This window comes from Zonotrichia albicollis, chromosome 12, assembly GCF_047830755.1.
Source record: "Zonotrichia albicollis isolate bZonAlb1 chromosome 12, bZonAlb1.hap1, whole genome shotgun sequence".
NCBI lineage: Eukaryota > Metazoa > Chordata > Aves > Passeriformes > Passerellidae > Zonotrichia > Zonotrichia albicollis.
Window position 1 is genome coordinate 11,051,043 of NC_133830.1, and position 26,841 is coordinate 11,077,883.

At 43.4% G+C, this 26,841-nt stretch overlaps 2 protein-coding genes and 1 long non-coding RNA gene across 3 annotated transcripts in view; 2 read left to right on the forward strand and 1 right to left on the reverse strand.

Moving 5' to 3' along the window:
- Positions 1-26,841, reverse strand: part of MGLL (monoglyceride lipase) — a 105,389-nt gene that overhangs the window by 64,087 nt on the left and 14,461 nt on the right. The window lies entirely within an intron of this gene.
- On the forward strand, positions 679-13,746 carry LOC113459071 (uncharacterized). Its single transcript, XR_012582223.1, has 2 exons — positions 679-1,112; positions 8,563-13,746. It is a non-coding gene; the product is annotated as an uncharacterized LOC113459071 (long non-coding RNA).
- The window catches only part of KBTBD12 (kelch repeat and BTB domain containing 12), a 40,483-nt gene continuing 29,177 nt past the window's right edge, over positions 15,536-26,841 (forward strand). Inside the window, exons 1-2 of the mRNA XM_005485406.3 lie at positions 15,536-15,650; positions 25,128-26,262. Of these exons, the coding sequence (XP_005485463.2) occupies positions 25,193-26,262 (1,070 nt within the window). The 5' untranslated portion in view covers positions 15,536-15,650; positions 25,128-25,192. The remainder of the gene's footprint in view (positions 15,651-25,127; positions 26,263-26,841) is intronic.

A 26,841-nucleotide genomic window follows, 5' to 3' on the forward strand; every position in this document is an offset into this window, starting at 1 on the left:
CAAATTGCGTGTGCGGGCTGAAGTGGCGGTGGTGGGAGGGGAGGCTGGGAAGGGTTGGGGAGAGGGAGGGCCGGCGGGTGGGAAAGCTGCAGTCCACTTTCCAGAAGCTGCTGCACGCACATCAAAGGCACCTTGAGCACATGCAGCTGGAGCAGCTCACAAAGTTCCTGCCGCGGCAGGTTGTTTGCAACTTTACTTCCTTCCTGCCACTTACAGTTCGGAGGCCGCGGCGCCGGGGGGAGGCGAGGGAGGGGGAGACCTTTCCTCAAAGCGATCCCCGCTGCGAAGCCATCTCTCGTGTCAGCGCAACTTCCCCAGCCCCGCGCTGCCAGGCGGCGAGCGGGAGGGAGGGGAGCAGCAGGAGGAGGAGGAGGAGGAGAGGGAGGAGGGAGGATCCAAGCACCGACGCGATGCCAGGTCGCCAGCCCCGCACACGCATCCTCCAGCCGCGGCCGGGCGCGGCGGCCCCGCGGAGCCGAAGCGCGGTGGCTCCACCGCACGGTGCGCACGGGCTGCTCCCCGAGAGAGGGAGCGCGGCGGAAGGGCGGTGGGCGGGTGGATACAGGGATGGATGGAGGATGCGTGGATGGATGAAAGGAAGGATGGATGGATGCACAGATGCGTGGATGGATGAAAGGATGGATGGAGGGGCGGGCGGTGCTGCCGCACCCTCGGCTGGGCTGGGCCGGGCTGGGCGGGCAGCGGGGCAGCCCCGCGGTGCCCCCGGGTGGAGGCTCGGCCGCCCCTTGCCCGGTGCCCTCCCGCGGGGGCTCCGCTCCGGCTCCGGCTCCGCCACCCAGCTGGGCTGGAGCGGCCACAGCGCTCCCGCAGCCCCGGCACCGGGATCGGGCACAGGAGCGGCCGCTCAGCTGCTGCGGGCTGGGGGACAGCGGAGACAGCCCGGGGCCGGGGGCGGCTGCTCGCGCAGATTTTCAGAGACAGGAAACCGTGGAGCCGTGCTGTCTCCTGGGCATCCCGGTACGGACAGCTCCTTGGCATCCCAACACCAAACTTCGCTGTTTAATGTGCACCTCTTCAGGCTTTGAAGCCATACTGGGAAGATCACTCCGATACCATCAGAGAAGTGCCCAAGCTTTGCAGCCTCATTCAGGGTAAAGGCCATTTATAAACACAGCATATGATTTAAACTCACATAAATCATTATGTCACTATAGACTATATACAATACATGTGCTGCTACTCTGTAATGTGAGATCTATTTGGTGGTATGTGATACTTGCTTATAAAAATTGCCACAGCAAGGTTCCCTGAAGCCAAAATAGCTCCCCAGCTTTAAGGGGAGCTATCCCAATAGAGAATTTTGTCATTTAATACTGCTAAGTGGTTAGCATTGATTGAGCACAGATTCATGCTTTTTACATTTCATCAGCTCCTTTCATTTTTACATGCCTACATATGCTTAGAGGTTTCAAGCCTTTCTAAGAAGAGGCAGCTATTAACCTTATTTTTGAAGTGAAGCAACATGATCATCAAGTGTAAATCTGTGAACAAAGGTTGAAGAAAGGAAATAAATGCATGCTAACACTAATAACAATAAATGCAAAACCTCAGAAATGGCCCATATAAAAATAAAAAGGAAATCAAAACCATATTTTATTTTACTCATCTTTCAGTGTCATTTATATTAAATGCCTAGGGGGGTGTTAGTTATAAATGGAAAAAGCAAAATTACATATTCCTGTAACTGCTGTTGTTTGGGGGAAAAAAGTGAACAAAACCAACATTTATGGTTGTTTATAATGAGTGAGATTTAGGTCAGATGGCTCTTAAGCACAGCCCTGGGAGCTGTACCTGGAGCTGTACCATTTGCTAGGCCAGTTACTGCCTAAGTATGAATGGGTGGAATTAAAGAGCTATCACAAGCCAGCTCCATAGTTGGTAGAAGCAAGAACATATATAATTATTTAAATGATACAGATAAGATAATAACTGGATTAAGAAGAAAAGAAAGAAGGAAAGAAGCCTCTTCCCCCGCTCAGGGTTTATCTGCCAGGAACACTTTACTGCTTCCCTACAGCCATCCATGAAATCTGATGCCAGGAACAGGCTCCTCTCCTGCTGTGGTGCTGGGAATATCAGAGTTCCCAAGGCCACAGAAGGGTGGAGGGAGTTGAGGAGAAAACCTCTCTTTAAACTTCTGGATAAAAATAGCATCTCAAGGAAAACGACCTTTGTTGGGACACAAGGGCGAGACCCTGACTTTGAGAGCCTGCCCTGGTCAGCCCAGATATATGATTCCCTCGGTGCTCTGTTAACCTCGGTGTAGCTAAAATTGGAGACAGCATAACTGTGGTGCAGCCTGCCCTCCCTGCAGGCCCAGGCCCTCACCACAGCACTGGAATGAAGAATCAACCAGCAGCTCCTTCCCTTCTCACCAGCTTCCCTAAGTCCCCAGGAGTTGGAGGACATTTCTTCCCATGGGTGATAAACACTTCCCCATCTCAGTGTCAGCAACATGAAAATGATTGAGGAGCAACTGCTGATTTGTTGTCCTACCATTTTGCAGAGTTTAAGCTGTGAATGAAAGGCCACTGGAGAAAACTGGATTGTGTGTGGGGAATTCATGTACCTGATACCCAGACTATGCACCAGGCTTCAGCAGAGCAATTGCTGCACACTGCCTCCCTGTGAGAAATCAAAGGGATGCCTGAGCATGCAGTATTTATGAGATTGTAACATCTTGTCTTGGTAGAGTGAAATACATTTCAGAAGCAGAGCTTAGGCTAAATCAACTTCTAATAAAAAATAAATTCACATTTGGTGAATCTTTACACTAACTCAGCAATTACTCAATCCTTGTAGGAAAGGGTGTTTAGTTTATTAAAGGCCAAGCCCTGATTAATTAAATGTCTCCATTGATCCCCAAGGTATGCACAGGAATATAGAGAAAAGGGGTATTTGCTTTCAGATGAATAAATTTTAGGGAAATGATCAATTGCTGGAATGACAGAATAAATACCTGTAATGAAATTTGATATCACAGCAAGGAGAGGCGAGGAGAGGAGAGGAGAGGAGAGGAGAGGAGAGGAGAGGAGAGGAGAGGAGAGGAGAGGAGAGGAGAGGAGAGGAGAGGAGAGGAGAGGAGAGGAGAGGAGAGGAGAGGAGAGGAGAGGAGAGGAGAGGAGAGGAGAGGAGAGGAGAGGAGAGGAGAGGAGAGGAGAGGAGAGGAGAGGAGAGGAGAGGAGAGGAGAGGAGAGGAGAGAAGAGAAGAGAAGAGAAGAGAAGAGAAGAGAAGAGAAGAGAAGAGAAGAGAAGAGAAGAGAAGAGAAGAGAAGAGAAGAGAAGAGAAGAGAAGAGAAGAGAAGAGAAGAGAAGAGAAGAGAAGAGAAGAGAAGAGAAGAGAAGAGAAGAGAAGAGAAGAGAAGAGAGCAGGCTGGTGTGTAGCTCTGATAGCAGGGTAAGGGAACAAGGAACAAGGACTTTCTTTGCAGTTAGGCTTTTGTTCCCAAAATGAATTTTTAATGGATCCTGTCCTGTTGGCATGCAAAGGCAAATAGACTGTATGAGATCCTCCTGCTCTTGTTGACAGCACCATATTCCTAAGTTTTAAAGCAGTGGTTTTGTTTGAGGAGTAGATTTGATCGGCTGTGTGTGCTAAACCACTTGGGATTCTGCTCACCAGGATCACAAAGTGAACTTTTGCTGACAAGAAGGAGAAAAAAATATCAGAGGAGGAGGACAGAATAATAAAATATATTAGTAGTATGTGGTTATGGAAGAATCTGCTGCAAAACCAGAAAAATGCTGGAAGTTACAGTAGTCAGGGAGCAGCTGGAGAGAGCAACAGACAGCACAAGCAATAGAACATCTGGGAAATGATGGGAAATGAAGCATGAAGAGGAAGAATTGAAATCAAGTGAAAATCAAAGAAGCCAATGCCACTAAAGCTGTCAGTTTAGAGTGACTAATTTGAATTTTCCCTTCTCTTTGGCTGTTTTAAAAATTATTATTATTAATCCTTAGATGGAGTCCAGGCATTCACCTTTACTTATTTCTGTAATCTGCCTTTGCTTTTCTGTTGGTTTTCCTGAACAAGACATGTATGGGGATGAGGCAGAAGTGGGGGCTGGGATGAACTGTTCTCACTTGCCTGTAAAATATCTCTTTTAATGTCTTGCAGCCAAAAAAGAAGCTTGGTGTCAGGCAAACCAGACTAAGAAAATACTAGAGGAAAATATTGTATTGATCAGTTTAATCTTAACAATGCCAGGAGGAATTATAAGTAGCTCAAGATTGTTCGGCAAAATTCTACAGCCTCATGGGCCACCTCACAAATTGGTGTGACAGGAGAAAGGCTGAAGGGTAAGCACAGGGAATACATGAGTATCACAGAAATTGTTTGCAGGCTTCCACTCATTTGTGGCCCCTCAGTAATCTCACCTTCCCTAATCAGTAGGAGTAAAACTATTAGATTAAGTTACAAGTGGGTTAATACTCCTAGATGTAAACTACAGTCAAATAATAAAGCAATTTTACCATGTAAATAAAAATAATTACTGGTAAAAATATTCCTAATTTTTTTATAGGTAATAAAAACTTGCAAATCATGCTGTAATGAAAAGTCATAAATCTGTGACTTGCAAACAGCAGCTGTATGAGTGGAGTGATTATTATCTTGCCTGTGCTGCTTATTTGACAGGGCAAAAAAAAAATACACACTTAAAAATACAGTAATTGAATATCAGTTTCAGCCTTTTAAACTGATGTATAGAAGATTACCTATCCTACACAGATGCTAATTTGAGAACTGGTTGTTTTTCATTACAGAAGCAATGCATATTTTGTTGGGTGGTTCATTTGTTTTTTTGTTTGGCTTTTTTTTGTTTTACTAAAACCCCCACAAGATTATTAGTACCAGATTCTGAGACATTTTTAGTATTAAGAGGAAGGCATCTTCCAGAGGCAGGAAATTCAAAATGAGAGTGGAAATTCTGCCCTAGAGCTTTTTTCCATAGGAGGGAGGTTGATGGAGTTATTTTGGCAGCCTTTTGGTTTGAGAACAGCTCTGCCTTGGGAATGAAGAGGTTTTTCAGAGGTCTGGAAGAGCACAGGCTCAGCTGTGCCAGCACTAGAGGGCACAGCCTCAGCTCTGCTGGGCAAGGGCTGCACGTGGGCATTGCAGCCCTACCAAAAAACCCTCAGCTGGGTTGGTTTGGGTTCTTTTTATTCATTCTACCCCTTTATCTAGAGGATTTCTTTAGACATTTGTCCCTTTTTATCTTCGCAATGTCTAAATAAAAGTTTCCTGTCCTGGCGTATAATTAGTCCAATTTTCCCTCTGGATTTGTACTCATTTCTAGAATGAACTTCAGTGGTGTAAGGAGAAAGGGAAATCCTGCCCTTGTCAGTGTGAGCACAGACAGCTTAAAGGATGTTTTCACAGAATGGCATTTCCTTGCACAGGACCATAGTAATGCTCATAAAATGCTGGTCACCTTGGCAAAAAACATAATCAAAAGGAACCTGAAGGAGAAGGTCCAAACCTTGGAATTTTAATATGGATAAAAATCAGAGTAAGATGACACTATGAATTTTCTCTAACAGGAATAATGGTCTCAATTCTGAGGAGTACCTGACTATTTCTTTTTCTCACTTTTATTCCTAAGGTTGAGTGCATAATCCACTCTTGCAAACCCAGCATTGTTGCACCAGGGCTAAATGCTACAGCCAAAAGGCAGCCCTACCCTGCCATGCAGAGAGTGGTGCTTTATTTTGGTAGCTGAACTGGAAGCATTGACTGGAGAAGGGCTGTTATTGTGCTGCCTGCTTTTCTTGCTGCTTTGCAATTGACAAAGCATCATTTATCATGCTTTGCATTCCAATTTTTCTTTGCACGTTTTCCAGCTCATCATAATTATGTTTCTGTTTCCTTCAGCCAGGGGCTGATACTTTCTTTTACTAAGACAACAGCTGCACTGCACAACCTTGATGAATCCCCATAAGGGTGAAAAGAGTCTGTGATGCTTGTTTCTGCCTTGGCAACCCAAATGTTCAAGCTCTTTTTTGTGACAAATGCTGCTCTAAAATGCACCCAACCCGATGCTTTCATAGCATTTCTCAAAATTGGGTTTTATATTGTAAATTAGACTTTAATTATTAAACATTCTGCCTGGTTTGTAATTTTAAAGGCTTCCTTTGTTACATTTCTGTTTATGGTGTTTATAGGTTATAGACTCTGGATGGAATTTAGAAGGCTGTAGTCACTGATGTGAAATTTGTATTTTGAATGAAATTGACTTTATGTGTGACAATAAGCACAATCTGAAGGTCTGTTTTATGTCCCTAAAGAGCATCTTAAGGCAGCTTTCACAGTACAGGTGAATCATTTCCTTGATTACAGCCTCAGTTGCTCCAGCCTCATTGTGGCATAAAGGTAATTACAGAAACCCCATCTCTGAAGGGCATTAACTGCTAATGATGGGAAAAGACTCACAGTATTTTTATTATCAGCTGCTGAGATATTTTATTTAACTCTAATGCAGTACTCTGAACCTGAGATTTTAAAGTACTTCAGAAAGAAATAATGATTTCTGTATTTTACATAGGAGAAACCAGTGCAGAGAAAAACAGGGCTGAATACTGGAGGCAAGCTGAGGGCAGAATCCATTCTTAATGCTCCTGATTTTGCTTACCCAATTATATCATTACTAACTCCAATTTCATCTCAAAGTCTATCCATCAGAGCACTGGGTACAGTGGAAGCAGCAATGTTTTCAGCCACTGAATATTGCCCAGGTTTGTAAATATATGGGATATTGTGGCCTGGAAAATACCACAGCCTGGACAATTGCATTATTCAGGGCAACATTTTCCCTACAGTTTTGCTTTCTATCATATTGTTCTGGTGCTATTACTCCTGACACTATCATTTGAAGATTGTTTGTATTTATACATAAAAATTACAATAAATCTGTAAGTGGAGACAAGAGTTTAGCAGATATGATCAGTCCTATCAGCCATATCCATGTGCTCCATGATCTAAGGATTCTTTGGGACACTTGAGAGTATTTCAGTTTTGTGAGGCTTGAGCTCTGTCCAGCACACTGGACACTGATGCAATTGCCTGGAAAGCAATTAGATATTGGTGTTGATGGCAACTCTCCCTGCCCAGCCAGGGCCAATTTCTCTCAATGGTTGTGCTGCTGATAAAAAAGCATTGGCTGCTTGTGCTGGAAAGACAATGAACACCTGGCTCACATGAGGAGCCTGCCTGTGCTCCTTCCTCCTTATAATCCTGAGGCAAATTCAGGCATATTTCACTCAGATCTATTTTAGCTTTTTTTTTCATCTATCATCAGTTTCTTTACTCAGTCCACTCATGTTCAATATAAGATGTGCATTCTCCTTCTGATTCATGTACAGTAATTACTTCCTAACATCTGCCTAACAGATTTTGAAAGAAAAGTAACTCTTCAAATATTAACAAGAAAAATGAATGTATGAAATCTTTGAAATCTCCCTTACTGGGGTTTGTGATCCACAGCTGACTGGATTCATTTCCCAGCCAGGAAGCTGGTTCAGCAAAACAGCTGCATTGGTTATTTAACTGGAGGCCTGATCCTGCTCCTGCTCACACTGATGCAAAGTGGAAATAGAACCAGAGAAAATAAAAAATATACCTAGTGTGAAATACACATGCAGAAAAAATAAAGCATTGTGCTATGGAACAACAAAAGAACTGTGGCAGATACTCTGCCACCCTGGTATAGGTGTTAGGCAGGATGTTATTGTCTTACCCCAAATGCACTGCTAGCTCCTGGGAGGGCTCTTTTACTGTGATGGCACCAGGTGACCAACAGAACTAAGGCCCAGTTGTGCTCAGCGTTGTGCCCTAATACCATGAAATCACAGGTGACCTGTTCTGTACTAAGTACTCATCACTGCTTGCCTCTGGTTCATAATTATTCCTTCTCACTTATTTAATGTTTATAGTGTCTGCTACAATTACTTTATACCTTCTAGCCCAGAAAAATGCACTCACTGGTTTTTCTCCTAGGCTGAATTAATGCATGTGGTAATTGACCCAGGGATACACAGAAAGGAGAAGTCAAAGGAGAAGCATTGCAGTGATAAACGGGACAAATCATCCCAAAGCATCTCCTGTGTAAGATGGCAATGCTTCTTGGACAATCTCAGGACATGAAGAGATGGTCACCAGAGCTTTGTATGCTTCAACACCCAAGGCCATCAACACCTGCCGTCTGATCTTATTGTAAAATTAGGAGCATGTACTGTTAATAACATCACAAGTTACAGTATCTGAGAGTTCACTCCCCAAACCTCATCCTGTTTCCTCCAACACAAGTTATCCATTTATCTTGGCTGCAGTCTGACTCTCCTGTAGCACAGGTATCTGTGGTTTTGTTTGTGCTGGGGAGGCAGTGGCATCTGCAGCTGCTGGAGACTCCTAACACCAATTCACATTCCTGCTGCAGACCTGTTGGAGGGGATTCCTGAACTCTTGCAGATGGGAACATTCCAGTCCACAGTACTATGCTCTGACACCAGCACGTGCTTATTTTCCCTTGTTGACTTTTTCAGGTACATTACTGAACCTTCTCTGGAGCTACAGTAAGTTTTTAAATGGAAATTGAGGTTTGGAGATGCTGCACTTTCAGACACAAGAGGAGGGTGAGCTCCTGGATGGAGATACCTACATGAAGCTTCATCAGTGCTAGTCCTTGGGAGGTTTGAGGAAGAAGACAGCAGATGGGAGGCTGCAACATTCAGCTCCTAAGCTGGAGAGTCTCTCTTTCCCTCCGGTGCTATGAAATGTGTACAGGAAGCACTGACCAACACACGCAGCCTCACCCCATCCCAGGATCTCTGCCGAGTACCCTAGGGATGGGATTACAGCGGCAGCTCTGCTGTGGTTCAAAACAAGGATAAATTCCTCCTTTAGTTCTGTGGGGCTGTGTGAAATGAGGCAGGGCTGAGAGCAATGCAGGGATGTCTGCTGCAGCCCAAAGCTCCCCCTGCAGCCAGCCAGCCACGTTCCCCAGGCTGCGCCCGGCACACAGAGCTCTGCTCTGCCTCATCTGCCTCCTCCTCTGTGCCCAGTTCCAAATCTCTTCAGCAATATGTTCTGTAACAATTAAGGATTTCTGGGGCAACTCCATTAAGATCACAAAGATATCCTTCTGCTTTGAAATATGTGAGCATGAATGATCCATTCAGCACAGCACCCCTTGGCCACTCATATCTCTCTGATGATCAAATATATTTTTAATTATCAATCTATCTGAGGGGATTTTTTTTCTCTAGACAATATCCAACTGTATTGTAAGAGCCATTTGGATTGATACAGAGAATTTGGCAGCAAGATAGGGAACATTTGGGCTTTCAACACTTAGGAACATATGGAAAGAGGTTTGGAAGATTGCCACATGGGATGTAGCTTGGAAGATGCTACATTTCTTCATCCTTTTTTTTTTTTTTTTCTGAACAGAAATAGAAGAAATTTTAATTTCTTTTTGAAGGATCCCAATTCCTGTTTATTTTCTATGCTTCTGTAGGATAAACCACTATGGTCAGCTGCAAGGTTTGAGCAAAATCAGCTGCATGTTTATGGGCAAATGTAGGTGGGCAATTAAAAGGATGGTGAATTGCAGATATTTTCAAGTTTTTACCTCCTAATCCATGAGAACCTGCAGAGGAGAACTCACAAAGCTGCAGCCTGTGACTCAGTCATGGGGTGAAGATGGGATCTGGTGCCAGCCTGCCAGGATGTGCACCGTTCACTGCGGGCTCCGAGGGTAAACCCTGCTGGTGGTTCTTCCTTCACACTCCTGCTGGGACCATCTGTCTCCCAGTCACCCTGACACCCAGAGACAGACAGTCCAGGCTGTCTGTGTGTCTCTGGTACAGAGTTTCATCACGTGGCATCCCAGACACCTTTGGGACATCATGGGAATGGGAGAGAGGAACCTCCTCCAGCTCAGCTCTCAGGACTGCCTGTGTGTGAACCAACATCACCTTCATACCACTTCAGGGACAAATGCCTCAAGCCCATGATGGGAGTACTCTGTGTCTCTCAGAGTTATTGCCTCTGCTTGTCAGAAGAACAATGCTTTTTTTCTAATTTTTTAATTTTTTTTTTGGTGGTTCCTTTGTGTCCCAGGTTGGGGGGCTGCAGCAAATGCAGAATTTATTGGAATACACAAACATGTATTTGCACAATTAGCCAGTGGTCTCTGCAGCTTAGTAAATGCTAATTAATCTCTCAGACTTCTAGGAAATCATCACTATCCTGGTTCAGCAATGAGAGACAAAGACCAAAGAGAGTGACAAGGGCTTATACTGAATGACAGAGTCAGAGCAGAGAGAATTGCAGTCTTCTTTGGTGTTCTGAACAGTAAACCACTCAAGTTTGGCAAGCTGCACCTGAAGAGCAGAATGGAGGCGCCTGGGGATTCTCCCTCAATCCCTGCCTCCAAGAGCTCAGCTCAGGGCAGGCTGCAGCTCCCATCCCACCTGGCTGCTCAGATTTCCTTTCCTTGAGAAGTGAGAGCAATGGGCAGCTCTGACTGCAGCAGGGAGCTGGAAACCAGCCTGGCTATGCAATCACTTCTGGGAATGGGAATCACTCTCAGACCCCCCTGGTTTGGTCATAGCCTGAGTGTTTGTTGTCCACAAATTCATTGCAGCTTTTATCTCGCATTTTCCTGTGAGAGTTTGTTTCAACACTTGCAGCCAAATAATGACTAGACAGGGCAAGTTCCTGTTATTTCTTTGCTAATGGGATGCCAGGAGTCATTAAGACATCTCCAGCTGAGGTGAAGGCTAAGATGACATCCAGGATCAGGAAGAGAGCATGGAGGGGCTGGTGACAAAAGCAGAGGAAGGAGAATCTTCTCCAAAGGTATTCAAAAACCTCTAGCAACAGCTTTTGAGAACTGACCACATAAGTCAGAAGAGCAAAAAAGATAGACAAATCCCTAAATCATGGGGATGGGATTTGTTTTAGAATGAAATCTCTGCCTTTCTGATTTAAACCTGAAAAAGATTGTGTGAGCTTCAAGTATATTGTTAGCCATATATAAAGCAACTGCACATTCCTGAAATTTCAGCTAAAATTTGATTCAGAATGCTTTAATATTTTGCTCCTTCTCACAGAGTACACCTTGATGGACATTAGTCTTTTCCAAGTTCTGCTGTTCTGAGGATGCACTTCTGGTGTCAATTTGGAAATCTTTTGACTATAACACAGTTACATAATTTACTTAGAAAGATTAAGGAGCATTAAAACTATAGGAACCAACCTTTCCTAGAACTCCATCCAGTTACATGCTTCTATGCATCTCCATTCCCATCTCTACTGATATAAAAGGAGAAAAAGGACTCTCCTATCAGCCTGCTTCTGCTGTCTGATTAGCTGGCAGCTATCACAGCTCTTCTTTTGCTCTGTTACAGTTTCATTTCCAGAGGAAAAAGCCCTGATGGATATTGAGCCTCAGGATTGTGGCACCACTGCAAATTAAATGAGGTTTCTGTTTATACCAAAGGGACGGCAGTGCCTCCTTAATCAGGCTGTCTGTTCTTTGGAAGTCAGTAGATATTTTGCCTAAAAGCACCCAGCAGTGCAGTGTAACTCAGTAATAACTGTTTATTGGGGCTCAGGAGGAAACCCCAGAAGAAAAACTGTAGTTAGAATCTGTAAAAAATTCCAAAATCTGTAGTTAGAAGCACTGGTGAGTGGTTGACTTAGGGGAGTTTCTTTTGCTTTTTGTTTTAAGATTGCCTGAACTTGATGGAGGCTCTTTCATTTAAAAGACAGAGAGACCTACAAATTAGGCAACATCTAGCTCCTAATGTGTGAAACTGCAATTTGCATACATCATGGCAGCTGCTGAGTTGGTCCTTATTACCTCTGCTGGAGTGTTAATTTAACCACAACTTTATCATTAATTTAAATGGAAAAGCAGCGGGTTGCTGGCATGCCACATTATCTGTCAGGCAACCTGGGAATCAGCTGACAGAGCCAGAAAGAGATTTCAATTCAGAGGGGCTGCAGGATGCTGCCTCCCAGACTTGTGGTCACAGACAAGCTCCAGATTGCCCTTGGCCTGCTCTAAAGGTCAACACCAACCCCAAGGAAAAAAAACCAAATCAGTATCATATCTGGACTGTCATAAGAGAATAAATAATACAATCAAACTTGAAATCTCTGTATTTCTGGGTTTTTTTGTCCCTATGCACCCAAACTGGCACTGTTTGTACAGATATGATAACCAAAACATCATTGCTGGTTCTGACAACAAAAGGTTTGTAGAGCAATCCTTGCAATGGGATCCAAACCCACCCTGAGGGCTGCAGGACCAAGCAGGAGGTGCCAAAGCTGCCCAGGCAGGAAATGCCAAAGCTGCCCAAGCAGGAGGTGCCAAAGCTGCCCAGGCAGGAGGTGCCAAAGCTGCCCAGACAGGAGGTGCAGGGAGCAGCTGTGCCATGAACGGTGCCAGGGCCATCAGCCGGTGCCTGGAGGCTCCTCCACACTCAGTTGATGCCACATGGAGGAACAAAAACATGAGAACCACTCGTGTGGGAAGTAAAGCAAACATGAGGTACCAGTCGCCAAACCAGAGGCTGCCTCACTCTCCAGGAAAAGAGGCTGAGGAGCCCCGAGACACTGCTGGGATGGGAGATGAGAGGAGCAGTGTCCATGCTGGAGAGCCACCCATGGGCATGGAGTCACCAAGCATGAGGGTCTCCTCTCCCAAGCCATGATGATGTGCCACCATTTAGTGGCACAATTGTGTATTTTTCAATGGAGAATGAGGTTCAGCTCTGAACCATGGCAAGAGTGACAGAGGAGATGAGCTCAGCTCAGAGCCTCGGTTGTGATGTTTCAGTGGCAGAAAAGAGAAACCATGTCCTGATGCCTGCCAGAGATTAACTGAGCTGATATAGGTCTCCTCTGAACTGGCTGTGACTCATGGTCCTGCTCATGGCAAACCAGAGCAAAGCTTCATCTGTGGACACTTTGTGTGCACTCACCCACCAGAACAGGTGTCCTGCTTTCAGGTGAAGTGTGAACCTTGTGTAGCTGTTCCCAAACTCTGTATTGTGATAAAGACATGCTTGGAAACTGATCAGACTTTCTCCTTAAAAAAAAAAAAAAGGGCTATTTTCCCAATAAGTGAATCACTAAGAGTTGAGATTTAGAAAGGAATGTCTCTGCTTGTGCAGCACCAGCATATAGTGTATGACTGGTGTTATGCAGGCACTGTTCTAAAACATTAAATTCAACACATATTTCCTAAACACAGATAAATTTGCATTAAATGTGCCTTTTCTGTCTGTGATGCCTAGTCCTGCTCGTTGTTTTAAAATACACTGTGCTAAAAGACCACACATTTATTGAATTATCACAGATACTCTTCCCTTGGTATTAGCTTAACAAAGTTCAGGAAAAACTTGTCTTCGCCCACATCTCAGCCATTCATTTTTATAACAAAAATCACCATGACAACAGATAATGATATCAGAGTGAAAAGATTATTACTTAATTACATGAAGAAGGTGAAAACAGGCTTGGCTTAGAGCAGAAAAAGCTTTTAATTTCAGCAAAAATATGGGGGGCACACACTCAATTTGTGACATCATGAAGTGCTGCTGAGATCTGCCCAGGGGCTGCTCTACTGCATGATGGGGTGTCCCAGTTAATTCAGTGAAGTGCAAGAGAAATACTTGAATTTCATGAGCAATAAAGAGAAATTTTCCTTAAAAGTGCTAGTGTTTTTGTGAAACAGGCTCATTATAGAAATTATCAGAAGAAATGCATCCATAAAGAAGCATGATTATTATTTAGGACTGCCTTCATATAAATAAAATTAACTACATAAATGCTCCATTGTTAACCAGCACCATACTACAAATTGTTCCAAGTTAGAGGAGAACAGGGCACAGGATATGGTCCATTTTTATCACAGCTGTGGCATTTCATCAGCACACTGCTCTATCTTGGCTTCTGTGAGAACTGTGGTATCAGACTGGGTATTTTTATTTCTAAGATAAATCTGACCTTTTAATAAGAACAGTCTGGGAGTTTAGACAATATATATCTTTGTAATCTGGTCATTCAAATTCTCTGACAAGAATAAACTTTAATCACTGGGATTTTTCTTCCCTAGTTTTGTTCACAAATGCTATGAAATATGCTTTTAAAATACTGTACTTTAATTTTCCCTCTAAACCCAATGAACTGCTCTCAGCAGTTAAATGTTTCTGCAAACTTCCTCTATGGCTTTTAGAAAAACTGTAATAAAATCATCAGAATAAAAATCTAGATAAGGAATCTACATTTCATTTTCCATTTTCTTAGAAGTTATTACAATCAGTCCACCAATTAGCACGGTGAAGAAATAAATTCATGCTATTTAAAAAAGAACATTCTGAAAACCCCTTAATGTCTTTCTCAACTAAAAGCATTGGCTCAACATTAATCAGTTTTATAACCCTAAATTCTGCTTAATCTTTTTTCCATCTTTGCTTAAACATATGGAAATAAAAAAAAGTGTATTATGGCCGTCTCTGCTCCTCTTTAATTTTCAGAGTATGAGATGTACATCAGTGCAACCCCACTATTCTGGACCAATTTAGTTGATCTGTTTCTGATCTACACCAGCACAAACAAGAAGATAGCCATAAAATATACAGATAACAACTCAATTTGGTTAGCAGTCCTTCTTTGGTGTACAGCTTCTCGCAGAAGGGCAGGAGGATCAGTTTGTGAACATTTCTGTTAGCTATGGACACAGTGGCCTTGGTTTTGGGGATGACTTGGATAGGGTCAGCAAGCAACAGCATCTATCTGTGTGCTTGGGTACCCACATCTCAGTGGTCTCCTGTCACAGACATGTTTTATGAAAAATCCTTTCCTTAGGATTTTTCCTCCTGAGAAGCTGAGAGGCCTCAGGAACAAAATGTAAACAATGGTTATCTGCTGCTGTGGAATGCAACAGGTGGATCTGTGATTGGTCTCATAGAGTTGTTTGTAATTAATGGCCAATCACAGTCAGTTGGCTTGGACTCCGTCTGAGACACAAGCCTTTGTCAGTCATTCTTTCTTTTTCTACTCTTAGCTAGCCTTCTGATTAAATCCTTTCTTCTATTCTTTTAGTATAGTTTTAATATAATATATATCATAAAATAATAAATCCAGCCTTCTGAAACATGGAGTCAGATCCTCATCTCTTCCCTCATCCTTAGACCCCTGTGAACACTGTGTCACATGCTCCTGTGCTGGAACTGCTCCAGCCACCCAGGAACAGCTGCCATCCAGAGATATGGATATGCCTGGTTCTGTGCAAGGTCTGTGGGGGACATGATTCCTGCAGTTGTCACCAACACCAGCTGAGCTGTCCCACCCCAGGAAGAGTCTGCTGCTCCCCAGCACGGTGCCTGGCAGGCAGCACAGGGACAGGGGTGAGGAGAATGGTGCCTGTTGGCTGTGTCCTAATGTGCCCCTGAGCCTGACATTAGAGCAGCTCCTATCCCAGCCAGGAGCCCAGTGCAAGGCTATTTATAGCCCTGGCACCTTGCTGTCACCAGGAGCTCTGTGTGCTGTGTCACAGCTCTGCTCCCCTCTCCATGCCCTCTCACAGGCCCCTGCCGCTCCCAGCGTGGAACAGGTACATTTAAACCCCATCCCCACTGGAACAGGAAAGGGAAGGGTGTTTGCTGCTGGGACAGATGGGCAGTGTGGAATCAGCAGGGCCAAGCTTGCTTTGGGCTGCTAGGTGCATGGGAAACTTGTGGGCAGGGATACCTGAATGTCTTTCTTGGGGAATCCTTAAAGGTGCTTTGGAGAGGCACAAACACAGGGCCAGCTGCAAGGCAGCAACAGGGGGAGGAGGCTGTAGGACCCACTGCTGGTGCCAAAACTGAGCCCTCTCACTTCCTTACAGTGCCTGCTGCCTAGATCATACAGGAATTGTAAGAGATTCATTACAAAGTTAGGACAGGAACCACTGATCAACATCTGGGGGGTCTGTTTGCAGCTATGTGGAGTTTGTCAGCAGTGTGGGAACAGGATCAGCCAGTGGATGCAGGAATTTCAGTGCCTGAGGTCTGTGCACGGTGGGGAGATTTGAATACTCCACAATCCTGCAAACATCTGGACTTGCTTCCACATAGGAAGCTCAGAGAGACTCTTGCCTCTTCAATCAGGGTATCTATACGTGCCTGGGACTGATCCCTGTCAAAGGGATGAATATTTTCAATATGAGGTTCAGTGGGGATTGCAGATTTAGGAGATATTGAATGTGTGTGTCTGTGAAGGGGCTGTTTTGGAGATGGTGGTGTGTTGCTGCCATGGGTTGCTCCAAATTTTCCCTTCTGTGGATATGGACATACCCACATATTTGCTTGGTAGTGATTGAAATTGGAACTGGAGAAATTCAGTGGTAAGTTTGGATTCAACTAATGGAGTAACTAATGGAATCCTCCCATTGAGTTATAAGGGTTTACAATTTGCACTTTATTATAATCTCACTGCCAAATGACAACGTTATTAAAGTTTTTACATACTAGCATTTGCTCACCAGAGGGATGCATGCTCCTGAGTTATGTAAGTATTAGCAATTAGAGTTCACAATCTTTTGTGAAAATGCAAAGAGGGCCTAGTTTGCACAGTTATTAAATTATGTTTATTTTAATGTGACACAGTCCTGTTCATATTATATAACTGTTCTGGAAAGTGAGCCTTTCCTACACTAGCCAGTATATTTAGAGAAATGCAAAAAGAGAAACTCCTAAGGCCCTTGTCAGGCTGCCTAAAGAGCTACTGAAATGCATTTTAGAAATACATTTTCCTTCTGCTGGCATCTGTCATTGTAAAAGACTTGTGCATCCTCCTTCTGTGAATGAGCACTTTGCCATTTCAGTTTTTATATGCAAGAGAAATGATCTGCATATGTGAACTGTAAAAGAAATGGGCTTGGTATGTCTATCTTTAGGTTCTATTCTTCTCATATAATTAATGCACATAATTGACTCAGACTGGGGTTTGTCCATAGGCATTTGTTTGTTAACATAGCCACATCAATTTTCTACTTAAATTGTGGGATTCTTTTCACCGACTTCACTGAGCTTTGAACCAGATTAAGTCAGGTGAAGGCACATTGGAAAAGATGGCCCATAGGGTCTTTCATTTCCAGCTGCTTTGATTTTTTTCATGAATCTGTAACAGTTTAAAGAAAAAAAAAAAGCCTGGTATTTGCTGAGATAGGATCAATATTAATCCAATCCCACATCTCGGCCTCTGAGTTGGCAGTACACAGAGCTCAAACTGTCAAATCTTCCCAGAATCATAAACTACCCAAAGGCTTTGAAAACTGATCAAAGCATCTTCAGGTCTCCAATGGTCAATCATGCTCCCAAACACAGTTTTTGAAGCTTTGCAGACTGCTTAAGAAATCTCCCTGGTAGGTACCAAGTTTTTCCTAGTTCATAGCACCTTGTTGAGGTCCATTTTATTTTTGTTTTAAATTAAGAGCAATGCAATGGGAAGGAAAATGAAGCTTCTGCAGAAAGGCCAAGCTGTATTTGTTACAGTCTGAGTGGAGATGACTGCAGGCTGTGCTGGAATGGGATTTTTGGAGCAGCAGGGATGCAGGGATGCACACAGGGGAGCACAACAGTGCCACAGCTGCCTGCAACTACAGAAGCAGCTTGTAGGTCAGCAGCCTGTGTCTTTCACTCCTTCTGCACCACTTGCAGACTGTAACAAGCTAAGAAAGCTCCCACCAGCCTGCCTAGCAGCACATCCCAGCAAGAGCCAGCCTATGCTTGGATCTAGTGAGACCTCAGAGTGCCCTGACCCAGCCTTCTCAGTAACAGAAACAAGGTGCCACAGGGATGGAGGGAGAAAAATAGTTGAAATCTCTCTCAGAAGGACTGTTAGACTTTATCTCATATGGGCCAATCATTGGATTTGTAGCGTTAGGAGCTTCAAAACCTCAAAATTCCTCCTTCTCTGCCAAGAATAAATCAGTTCAGATCACCTGAACTGTACCTGCTATGGGGCTGTGTAGGATATGGGGTTATAGTTGGTAGAGTTGTAAGGCTCATGCTCACCACAAGTCCCCATGGGAAAGGCAGAGCTGCAGGCTGGATGGGCAGGAGCCAACGGAGGAGAGTCAGCGGAGTGACAGTTGGAAGGGAGATTGTGATTGGCTGAAGGAAAGCACGGACAGTGTAGGAGCAGGAAGCTGATTGGCTGAAGGACACGCAGAGAGTGTATGAGCAGGAATCTGATTGGCTGAAGGAACACACAGACAGCATATGAGCGGAAGCTGATTGGATGGTAGGACATGGAGAGCAGCACGGCATCTGAGCCAGCCAATGGGTGCCTTCTTTCTGTTAATTTCTGTTAGGTCTTGGTTTGGTTTCAGTTACGTCCGTTAAAATTAAAGGTATAAAAAGGGGCTGATTTTTACAATAAAGTGATCTCCTTCAGATGCAGTAGGGGGTCCGTGTCGCTTTGTTCCCCACTGCTACAAATGGTGCCCGAACAGGGACCTATAAAGGCGGTGCAGGATGTGCGGTCTGCTCTGGTAGCAGCTCTCACTAGGTCATGGAACTGGCTAGGAAGGATTGAGGAAAAGGATCCGGGAAGAGTTTGGGAAGGAACTCAAGAGTTTGGGAAGGAACTGGGGAATTTAAAGTGCATGCACCTCAGAGGGAGATTGAGTAGACCAGTCAAAGAAAGTATGGGAGGCGGAACAAAGCAGGAGCTTGGGCCAGGTCAGGCAGCTCCTACGTCAGCAATCTATTAACATGGCTGATAAGAAGCTAAGCACCCTGCTGGACTGTGGGTCGAATCAAATTAAAGGTTTTCTCTGTAGTGGGCCACTTTGATTAGAAGCGTGGCAAGCAGCAGGCCAGAGACTTTTTGATATCTCCCGTTTATGCCAAAGTTTATGGACACCTCGCTACATGGAGGACAATCATGGTGGCCATTAAAGGAAGTCACTCGTCTGTCAGCCACTTTGTGGCTTTGTAAGTTGATTCTGCCAAACCCTCAGCACCACCAGAACACATATACAGCCCTGAGATTGACCCAAACCCCACAGAATTGCCTTACCCTGAGATCAGCCCAGGCCCTGAGGGAGTGCCTTGCCCAGATAAAAATCCCTACACGGTGGGACCCCTCAGTGTGGAATTCCCACATCGTGAGCGGGCAGAGGACTCACTTCTTGCCCAAATGGCAACACACTCATCCAACATTGGCACAAATGCTGGAAAGCCACCATGAAGGAGGGTGGCTTGGCGGTCATTACAGCCTGCCCAGTAATATATGCACCAAACCAGAGAGCTGAGCAAAGGGGGTTCTTTCAATGACTTTAATAGAAGGTGACCCCATCGTCTGGCAAATCTTTTAGAACTCCCTAAGCTATTTAAGGCTGAATTTTCACCTTTAAAAGTGATGCAGACACTTCAGTTCCTACATTGCACAGTAAGCTGAAGCAGGAGCTGGGCTTTTAACTTAATTAGATGCCTTTGAAAGCCTGAAAATCCTATTCTCTAAGTAACTGGCAACTGACTGAATATGGAAAACTTCCAGAAAGGTACCCTGGCTGCTGGTAGCTACAGTGATACTTGAAACACATCTATGCACTAAATGTATAATTGTTACAGAGAGCCATCTTTTAGTGACACTTACCTGTATGCCTATACGAACATAAATTTCCTAAAAGAATTGGTTGTTCTCCATTTCTAATTGGAGATTCTTAATGTGCTGCCATAAGTCTGTATATTTTACCTGGACAGAATGGATGTAATTAATTCAAGAAATCATATCTCAATCAAAGCAAGAAAGTATTCCCTGAAACTGTGAGTGACCTTTTCAGCACAGCTCTCCAGCCACAGACTAGAGATGCTTCCCAGTCTGACCAACAATAACTATTATTTGAATTGGCTTTTTCAACCAGCTGGGCACCTAACTAATCTTGATTTAGTCTGTGGATTTCATCACAATTTGTCACATATGACCATATCAGTAGTCTTAAGACAAAGTATCTAATTTATCCCCTATTATCCCTGAAAAAAATGAAGAAAATTAGGTTGGATTGACACAATTTGTTCTTGATAAATAGGTGCCATAACTGCTTTTATCACCTTGTTACCCTCTAAATCCTTATAATTCAATCACATAATAATTTCTTCTGGCATCTTTCCAGGTGTCAGAATTAAGAGAATGATTCCTATTATCCTATAGATACAGGAACATCTATAATTCATTGGAAGCTTCCTTTATATATCTTATTATACCTGTTCCTTGTATCAAGATTAGCATTATTATTTGCCCTTTTTGAGCACCGTGGGATCTTTTGCACAGTTTAAAATCTTGATTTTAAATGCCAGCACAGCCTTCATAATTGAACTCTGAGATTATAACATTATTATCATCTGGGTGCTGATTTCTGCCTCACTGTGGCTGTCAGCCAAATGTCATAATGCATACAATTAACAGATTTGCTTCTCAGCTTACTGATAACAAAGGAAGCACAAATAATTCATGGGCAGAGGCACTGGTTCTTTGATGTGATTGAACTCTGATCCTTTCAGCACCTGAAGGGAGGCTGGCTGAAGGCAGGGCAGCCTCATTAAGGCAAAGAAAAAGAAAAAAAAAATAGCAGAGGGGGAAGAGGAGGATGCAGGAGGTGCTCCCCATGCTGGGTTCTGTGACCTCTGCTGGGCCAGGTCCTGCAGCTCCCACCCTCCCACCATGACATGGAAACAGGAGATTCCTCAGGAAAAGACAAAAAAATCTATGTCCCAGACAAAAAAAAAATACAGACAAAATAATCTCTCTTATTACAGGGTAGCTTTTTTTCCCCCCCAGAGGTTGGGGGAAATTCTTGATGAGCTACTTCCATCTGGTGTACAGTCCCTTTGCACTGGGGCAGTTCAAAGAGCCTGCAGTGTAACTGAGAATTGAGGACAGCATTTATTTATAGTTTGATAGCCTCATAAAAGCTGGAGAGCTGAGCTCACAGCAGTGTGCTTATTTATGTTTTAAACTGCTCATGCAGCACGCTACTGCCTTGCAAATTGTATGCTGGAGCTCCTGCATACCATTATATATGGCTCTTTGTAAGGTTCATGGCACAGAGGGGAAAAAAAGGGTGAAATAAGACTAACTAAATGGTTGATATAAAAATTAAAGTAGCAGAGAAAACTGGAGAAAAATTAATAGCCCAGCTCTCAAATAAAGTAATATCCAATGGAGGTTTGCACCTGAATCCATTTTTCACAGTAGAAGAAAAAGGTATCCCAAAATTCTGAGTGAGGCATTAACTCTGATTTCAGCTCCTGGTGACATTATAAAGGATTTGAACCTTGTACTGGAAGTTTTATAGTGACAACTCAGCCCCTGAAAAATCTCAGAGAAGTGTCTTACTGCAAATTATATTTGCATCACACTTATCCTCTCTTTTACTATCAATGTACCATCTTTTTCCCTCTGTAACCCAGAGGGAAATCAAAGCAGCACTGTTCCATTATTACCCTTTAATAGTCTTTCCAGTGATATAAAGGAGAATATTAATATCTTTCCAATGACCTCACCTAAACACTGCTAAAAGCCAGGAGGGAAGTGACAAGTTTGCACCTAAAGCACAGGGATGAATTTCTGAAGTTAATGAAAGGATTTCACCCCTGGGTTTTAATCCTGTTTTCTTTTTAACCTTTTAGCTTCAGTTTTCTCAGCTGTAGTGTGGAGAAGGTAGGCTCACATGCAAGTCAACAGCACGATTTTGTTGAGTGCAGTTCAGCCAGGAGCTGGCTGTGCTGTCAAAGCACAGGGATAAAGGAGGTGTGTTCTGGCAGGAAAAAGTGAATATTGTCCTCTTGCAGGAGTGAGGTAACAACACTCTTCCTGCAGCTCTGCCTGGGGATCAGTGTGGCTCTGCAGAGCTCAGTGAGGTGGGTGGAGGAGCTTGGAGGGCTGCAGGGACCCTCCTGGAAGGGTCAGACTCTGCACAGGGTGTGGGGATGGTGGGTATGGAGCAGGTCTGTGGTGGCGTTCACAGGGGTCCCAGGAAGAGATGAGGATTCTGACTCCATGTATCAGAATGCTGGTTTATTATTTTGTGATATGTATTATATTAAAATAAAATGATATATTAAAACTATACCAAAAGAATAGAAGAAAGGATTTAATCAGAAGGCTTGAAAGGAAAGAAGGAAGAATGATAACAAAAGCTTCTGACTCTCAGAGATTCTGAGTCAGCTGACTGTGATTGGCCATTAGTTAGAAACAACCACATGAGACCAATCACAGATGCACCTGTTGCATTCCACAGCAGCAGATAACCATTGTTTACATTTTGTTCCTGAGGCCTCCCAGCTTCTCAGGAGAAAAATTCATAAGGAAAGGATTTTTCATAGAAGATGGCTGTGACACAGGTCCAGGAGAAGGGGCCCAGCCAATCTCCCACTCCCAGGCTGTCCTGCTGCTGCTCCTGGGGAGGGCACCAAGGGCAGAACCAGCAGCTTTGGGGCAGCAGAGGGGCCCACCTGCCCTGGCTGCTGATGGACACTGCTCTTCATTGCCTGGGGAACTTGTCCATCAGATTATGAACTTCTCAAATAGCACATTAATGGCATGAGCTATGTTTCTCCTCAATAATGCTGTTGCTGAGGCCCTGCTGATGAAAGAGCAGAGGAGGTGGCTGCCAGAGTGTTGTGCCAGATGTGCTGATCGCTGGTATGAACACTTTAAAATTCACAAATCTAATGAACAGTGTAATCACCGATGAATGGTTGCTCTTAAGAAAGCTAAATTAACAGCGAAAGAAAACATAAAGGTGACCAGCAAAGGAAATGAAATCATAACTCAGTTCTAAGACAGCTTCTTCCTGATCTGTACAAAAGTCTGGGGGAAATGATGGTGATTAATTATCTCACTTGTTCTTTACATTAAAAATACACATTTTGACCATTATGGAAAAGCTGGGGAATGCATAAAAGTTTTGACATCAGAAAAGAGAAAGGAGAGAAGTTGATAATTTTGGAGGAAAAGTCATGATTAGTCAGAATGTGAAAGAGGATTGGGGCTTGTTGGTGCTTGCTAACACTTTCATACAGCTGGGGATGAGCAACCTGGTTCAGGGCACTACAGCTCATCTTCTTTAAGAGATCTGTGCTTATGGTCTTTGAGGTGGGAAGCACAGTTTCTGAGATATAGGGAGGTTCCTTTATCAAAATGCAGTGAAGATCAAATATTACAAAATTATGAAATAGCACAAGGAGTAAACAATAAATGTTCTAATTATCATGTAGGATAAAAAAAGAGAACATTTCTTATCTCATGAAAGGCTTTTACTGACTGTAATAGTGCTCCAGAGGTAGTCAATACAGGACTAAGACCCATGTTTTCTCAAATGCAGTATTTAATTTCAAAGGAGACAGAAAAAAAAAAATCTAGATTTTGAAATACTATCTTTGTCTTTTTTTACTAAACTTGCTCTTTGATTGAATTTTAGAGGTATCATAAGAAGAGCTCAGAGTCTGGCCCACATCCAGAGGTTAATGCTTAGTCTTCCAAATTCATTTTTTAAATCTGGTAATAACCCAGTTTCATTTCTTAGATTTGTTGCTTCTGGTTCCATATTTGGAATATGGACAGACTCAATCAAATCAAAGAAATGCCAATCTTCAAGCATGCTTGGCTTTTAAATTAGCACTCAAAGTGAGGAATCTACCTAACTGTAGAATGAGGACTAGTTCCAAAAACAACTGAACAGCTAAAAGAGTAGGTTTGAGTTTGGTGATATAGCTGTAGGTTTCCTTTCCACCTGGGAAATAACTGTAATATTTTTAAAGATCTATCTATCTAAATCTGTAGAAAAATCTGGACTGTTTGTAAAAATAGAGGAATTTCAAAGAATTTCATATACTCATTTTTACACGTTTCTTTAATGAAACTAAGACTTCTCTTTGTGCTGCCAGGATTTGAGAAAACTAATTCAATCTGTGATACAAGCCCTTGATCCTGCAAGTATTTAAGCTGCTGAGGAATGTTACTCATTTGAACAGTCTCATTAAGCACTTTGTACCATGTTTACAATGTGTTTCAAACATGGTTATACCACAGCTCTATGACTTGTTCGTGTACTGGTGACTCATGACACGAGTCCTTAATGCATTTCTAAAACAGAACTGTCTCATTACCATATTACAGCCAAAAACTGTGATAAGGACTGGTATCCCTCAAGTGATGGTAAATGTCATTCTCCCACTGAAATTCTACACCTGTACCTCACATTCTGCAGAAGACAGAGATTCACTAAAGGATCTGCCTTCAAAAAAAAACCAAAAAACCAAAAGAAAAAAAACCCAAAAATCCAAACTAAACCAAACCCCAAAACAACAACAACAAAAAAGCCTCAAAACCAAACAGAAATGAGACCACAAATTTCCCTTTTCTCCCTCTGAAAATAAAACTGGAGGGAGCATGTTAGTAATTACAATTTAATTTAAAATGTCCCTGGAGCTTACAATGAGTGGAACAAAAACTGTGACTCCGCAGCACATAAACATCCTGCTGAGGAGAAGGAGGACAGCTTGAAGGCTGGCCTCTATTTACTGAATTTATATACTCTGTTTACTTTACTTATTCCAAAGGAATCCAGTAGCAACTCTGTAGAAACCAGTGACCCATGCTTTGGTGTGACAGAGAAAAGAATGTGGCCAGTTGGACCAAGTTGCTTCCACTTCACTACCAGTCTTTGGGGGTAAAAGCTGCCTCTACCCACAACGCTGCATTGACACTCTCTGCTCAATTTTTATAGACTCTATATCATAATCAGGGAAAAGAGGGAGAAGGCAGGTGAAAAAGGCTGCTTTGAAGGGAAGTCTGGGTTAAATAATCACAGAATTTGGGGGGAGGTATTGAATAGTGAAGGTCATTTGAAGTGTTGATTTTTCTTACATTTTTTCTTGGAGGCCTTGAACATGAGACCTCACCATAATTTTGCACAATTTTTATATCTTATTAATTCATATCACACCATACAGGTTATTAACTTTAGGCAATTACAGCAATATTCATTTGCCCAATACTTTGTTCTTATTGGACAATATTATGCTTCTATCTCTAGAGACTTTCCCAATGAAGACCTTTAGCTCTGAGGATATTTAAAGAGAGGAACTTTGGGGATCCACCATGGACCGCAAGGCTGAGGAGAAGAGAAAGCAGCGCCACAGCTTGGCTTTACTGGAGCAGGTGAAGAGCATGAAGGAATGCACACAGATAATCGACGTGGTGCTGGTGGCAGAGGGCCAGAAGTTCCCGTGCCATAAGGTGGTGCTGGCTGCCTTCAGTGCCTATTTCAGGGCCATGTTCACGTGTGGCCTGGCAGAGTGCACGCAGAGGGAGGTGGTGCTGCACGATGTCTCAGCCGAGAGCGTGTCGGTGATCCTGCACTACGTGTACAGCGCCGAGCTGCGCCTCACCGGCCTCAACGTGCAGACTGTCGCCCTCGCCGCCTACTTCATGCAGATGGAAGAGGTCTGCAACATGTGTCAGAAGTACATGATGGACCACATGGATGCTTCCAACTGCGTGGGCATCTATTACTTTGCAAACCACATCGGGGCGGATGATTTATGTGACCAAGCAAAGAAATACACGTATCAGCATTTTGCTGAGGTGAGCTTGCAGGAAGAGATACTCGAGATTGAATTCCAGCAGCTGCTGACTCTCATCAAATCAGATGATCTGAATATTTCCAGGGAGGAGAGCATTCTGGACCTCGTCATTAGATGGGTCAAGCACAGCAGAGAGTCCCGTTCACAGCACCTTGTTGAGCTCCTTAAGCAAGTGAGACTGGTGCTGGTCAGCCCCTCTTTTCTTGTGGAAGCCCGGAAGAGGAACACAATGATTCTGTGCAACTCAGAATGCAATGATATGTTCGAGGAAGCACTGAAAACCATCCAGCTGTCCAGGCACCCTTCCCTCAGCCTGAGATATGGCATGGAGACCACGGATCTCCTGCTCTGCATTGGCAACAACTCCCTCGGCATCAGGTCCAGGCACGGCAGCTATGCAGATGCCAGCTTCTGTTATGCTCCTGTGACAGGAAAGACCTACTTCATTTCCTCCCCAAAGTATGGAGAGGGCTTGGGATGTGTTTGCACTGGTGTTGTCACTGAGAAAAATGAAATCATTGTGGCAGGCGAGGCAAGCGCCGTCAAAATGTCTAGACAAAGGACCAGGAACATTGAAATTTATAGGTGTGTACCCTCTGTCAGAAATCCTCTAATTATTGAAAAATTTTAAATAATGTCTCTGGGTGGGGGGGGGAAGACCATTACACAAAGCATTCTTTTTCTTAGAGATTTTGACTACTTGGATCAATTTGTCACAACTTATTTTCACAGCTCTGAGGTATACAAACAACCAAATTCTTCTGAAAGAATGAGGAGTTACTCTTGTGGTATCTCTGAGTAAATGAGCTCAATTTGATAAATGCATGTAGATTTTATATTCTCTTTACCAAAATCTCAGTATTCTCCTTGGATATTTCTTTTCTAGGTCATTAGCAGAGGGAAATGAGCCAAGTGATGATCAAATGAGCCCAGCAAAACAGAGAAAACATGCTTCTCTGTTGATGTTGACGATAATGCTTCATAGATTAAATATGATGATTGATAGCTCAAAAAACTCATTCTGTTTTTACTCATATCCTTTCAGATGCACACATTTTAAAGAAAACCAGACATTTCCAGGATTAAAGATCAATTTTTAAAATGGTGACAGCATTTTCAAATGCAAATGCCTATATTTGAGGAAATTAATTCATAGTGAGGCAG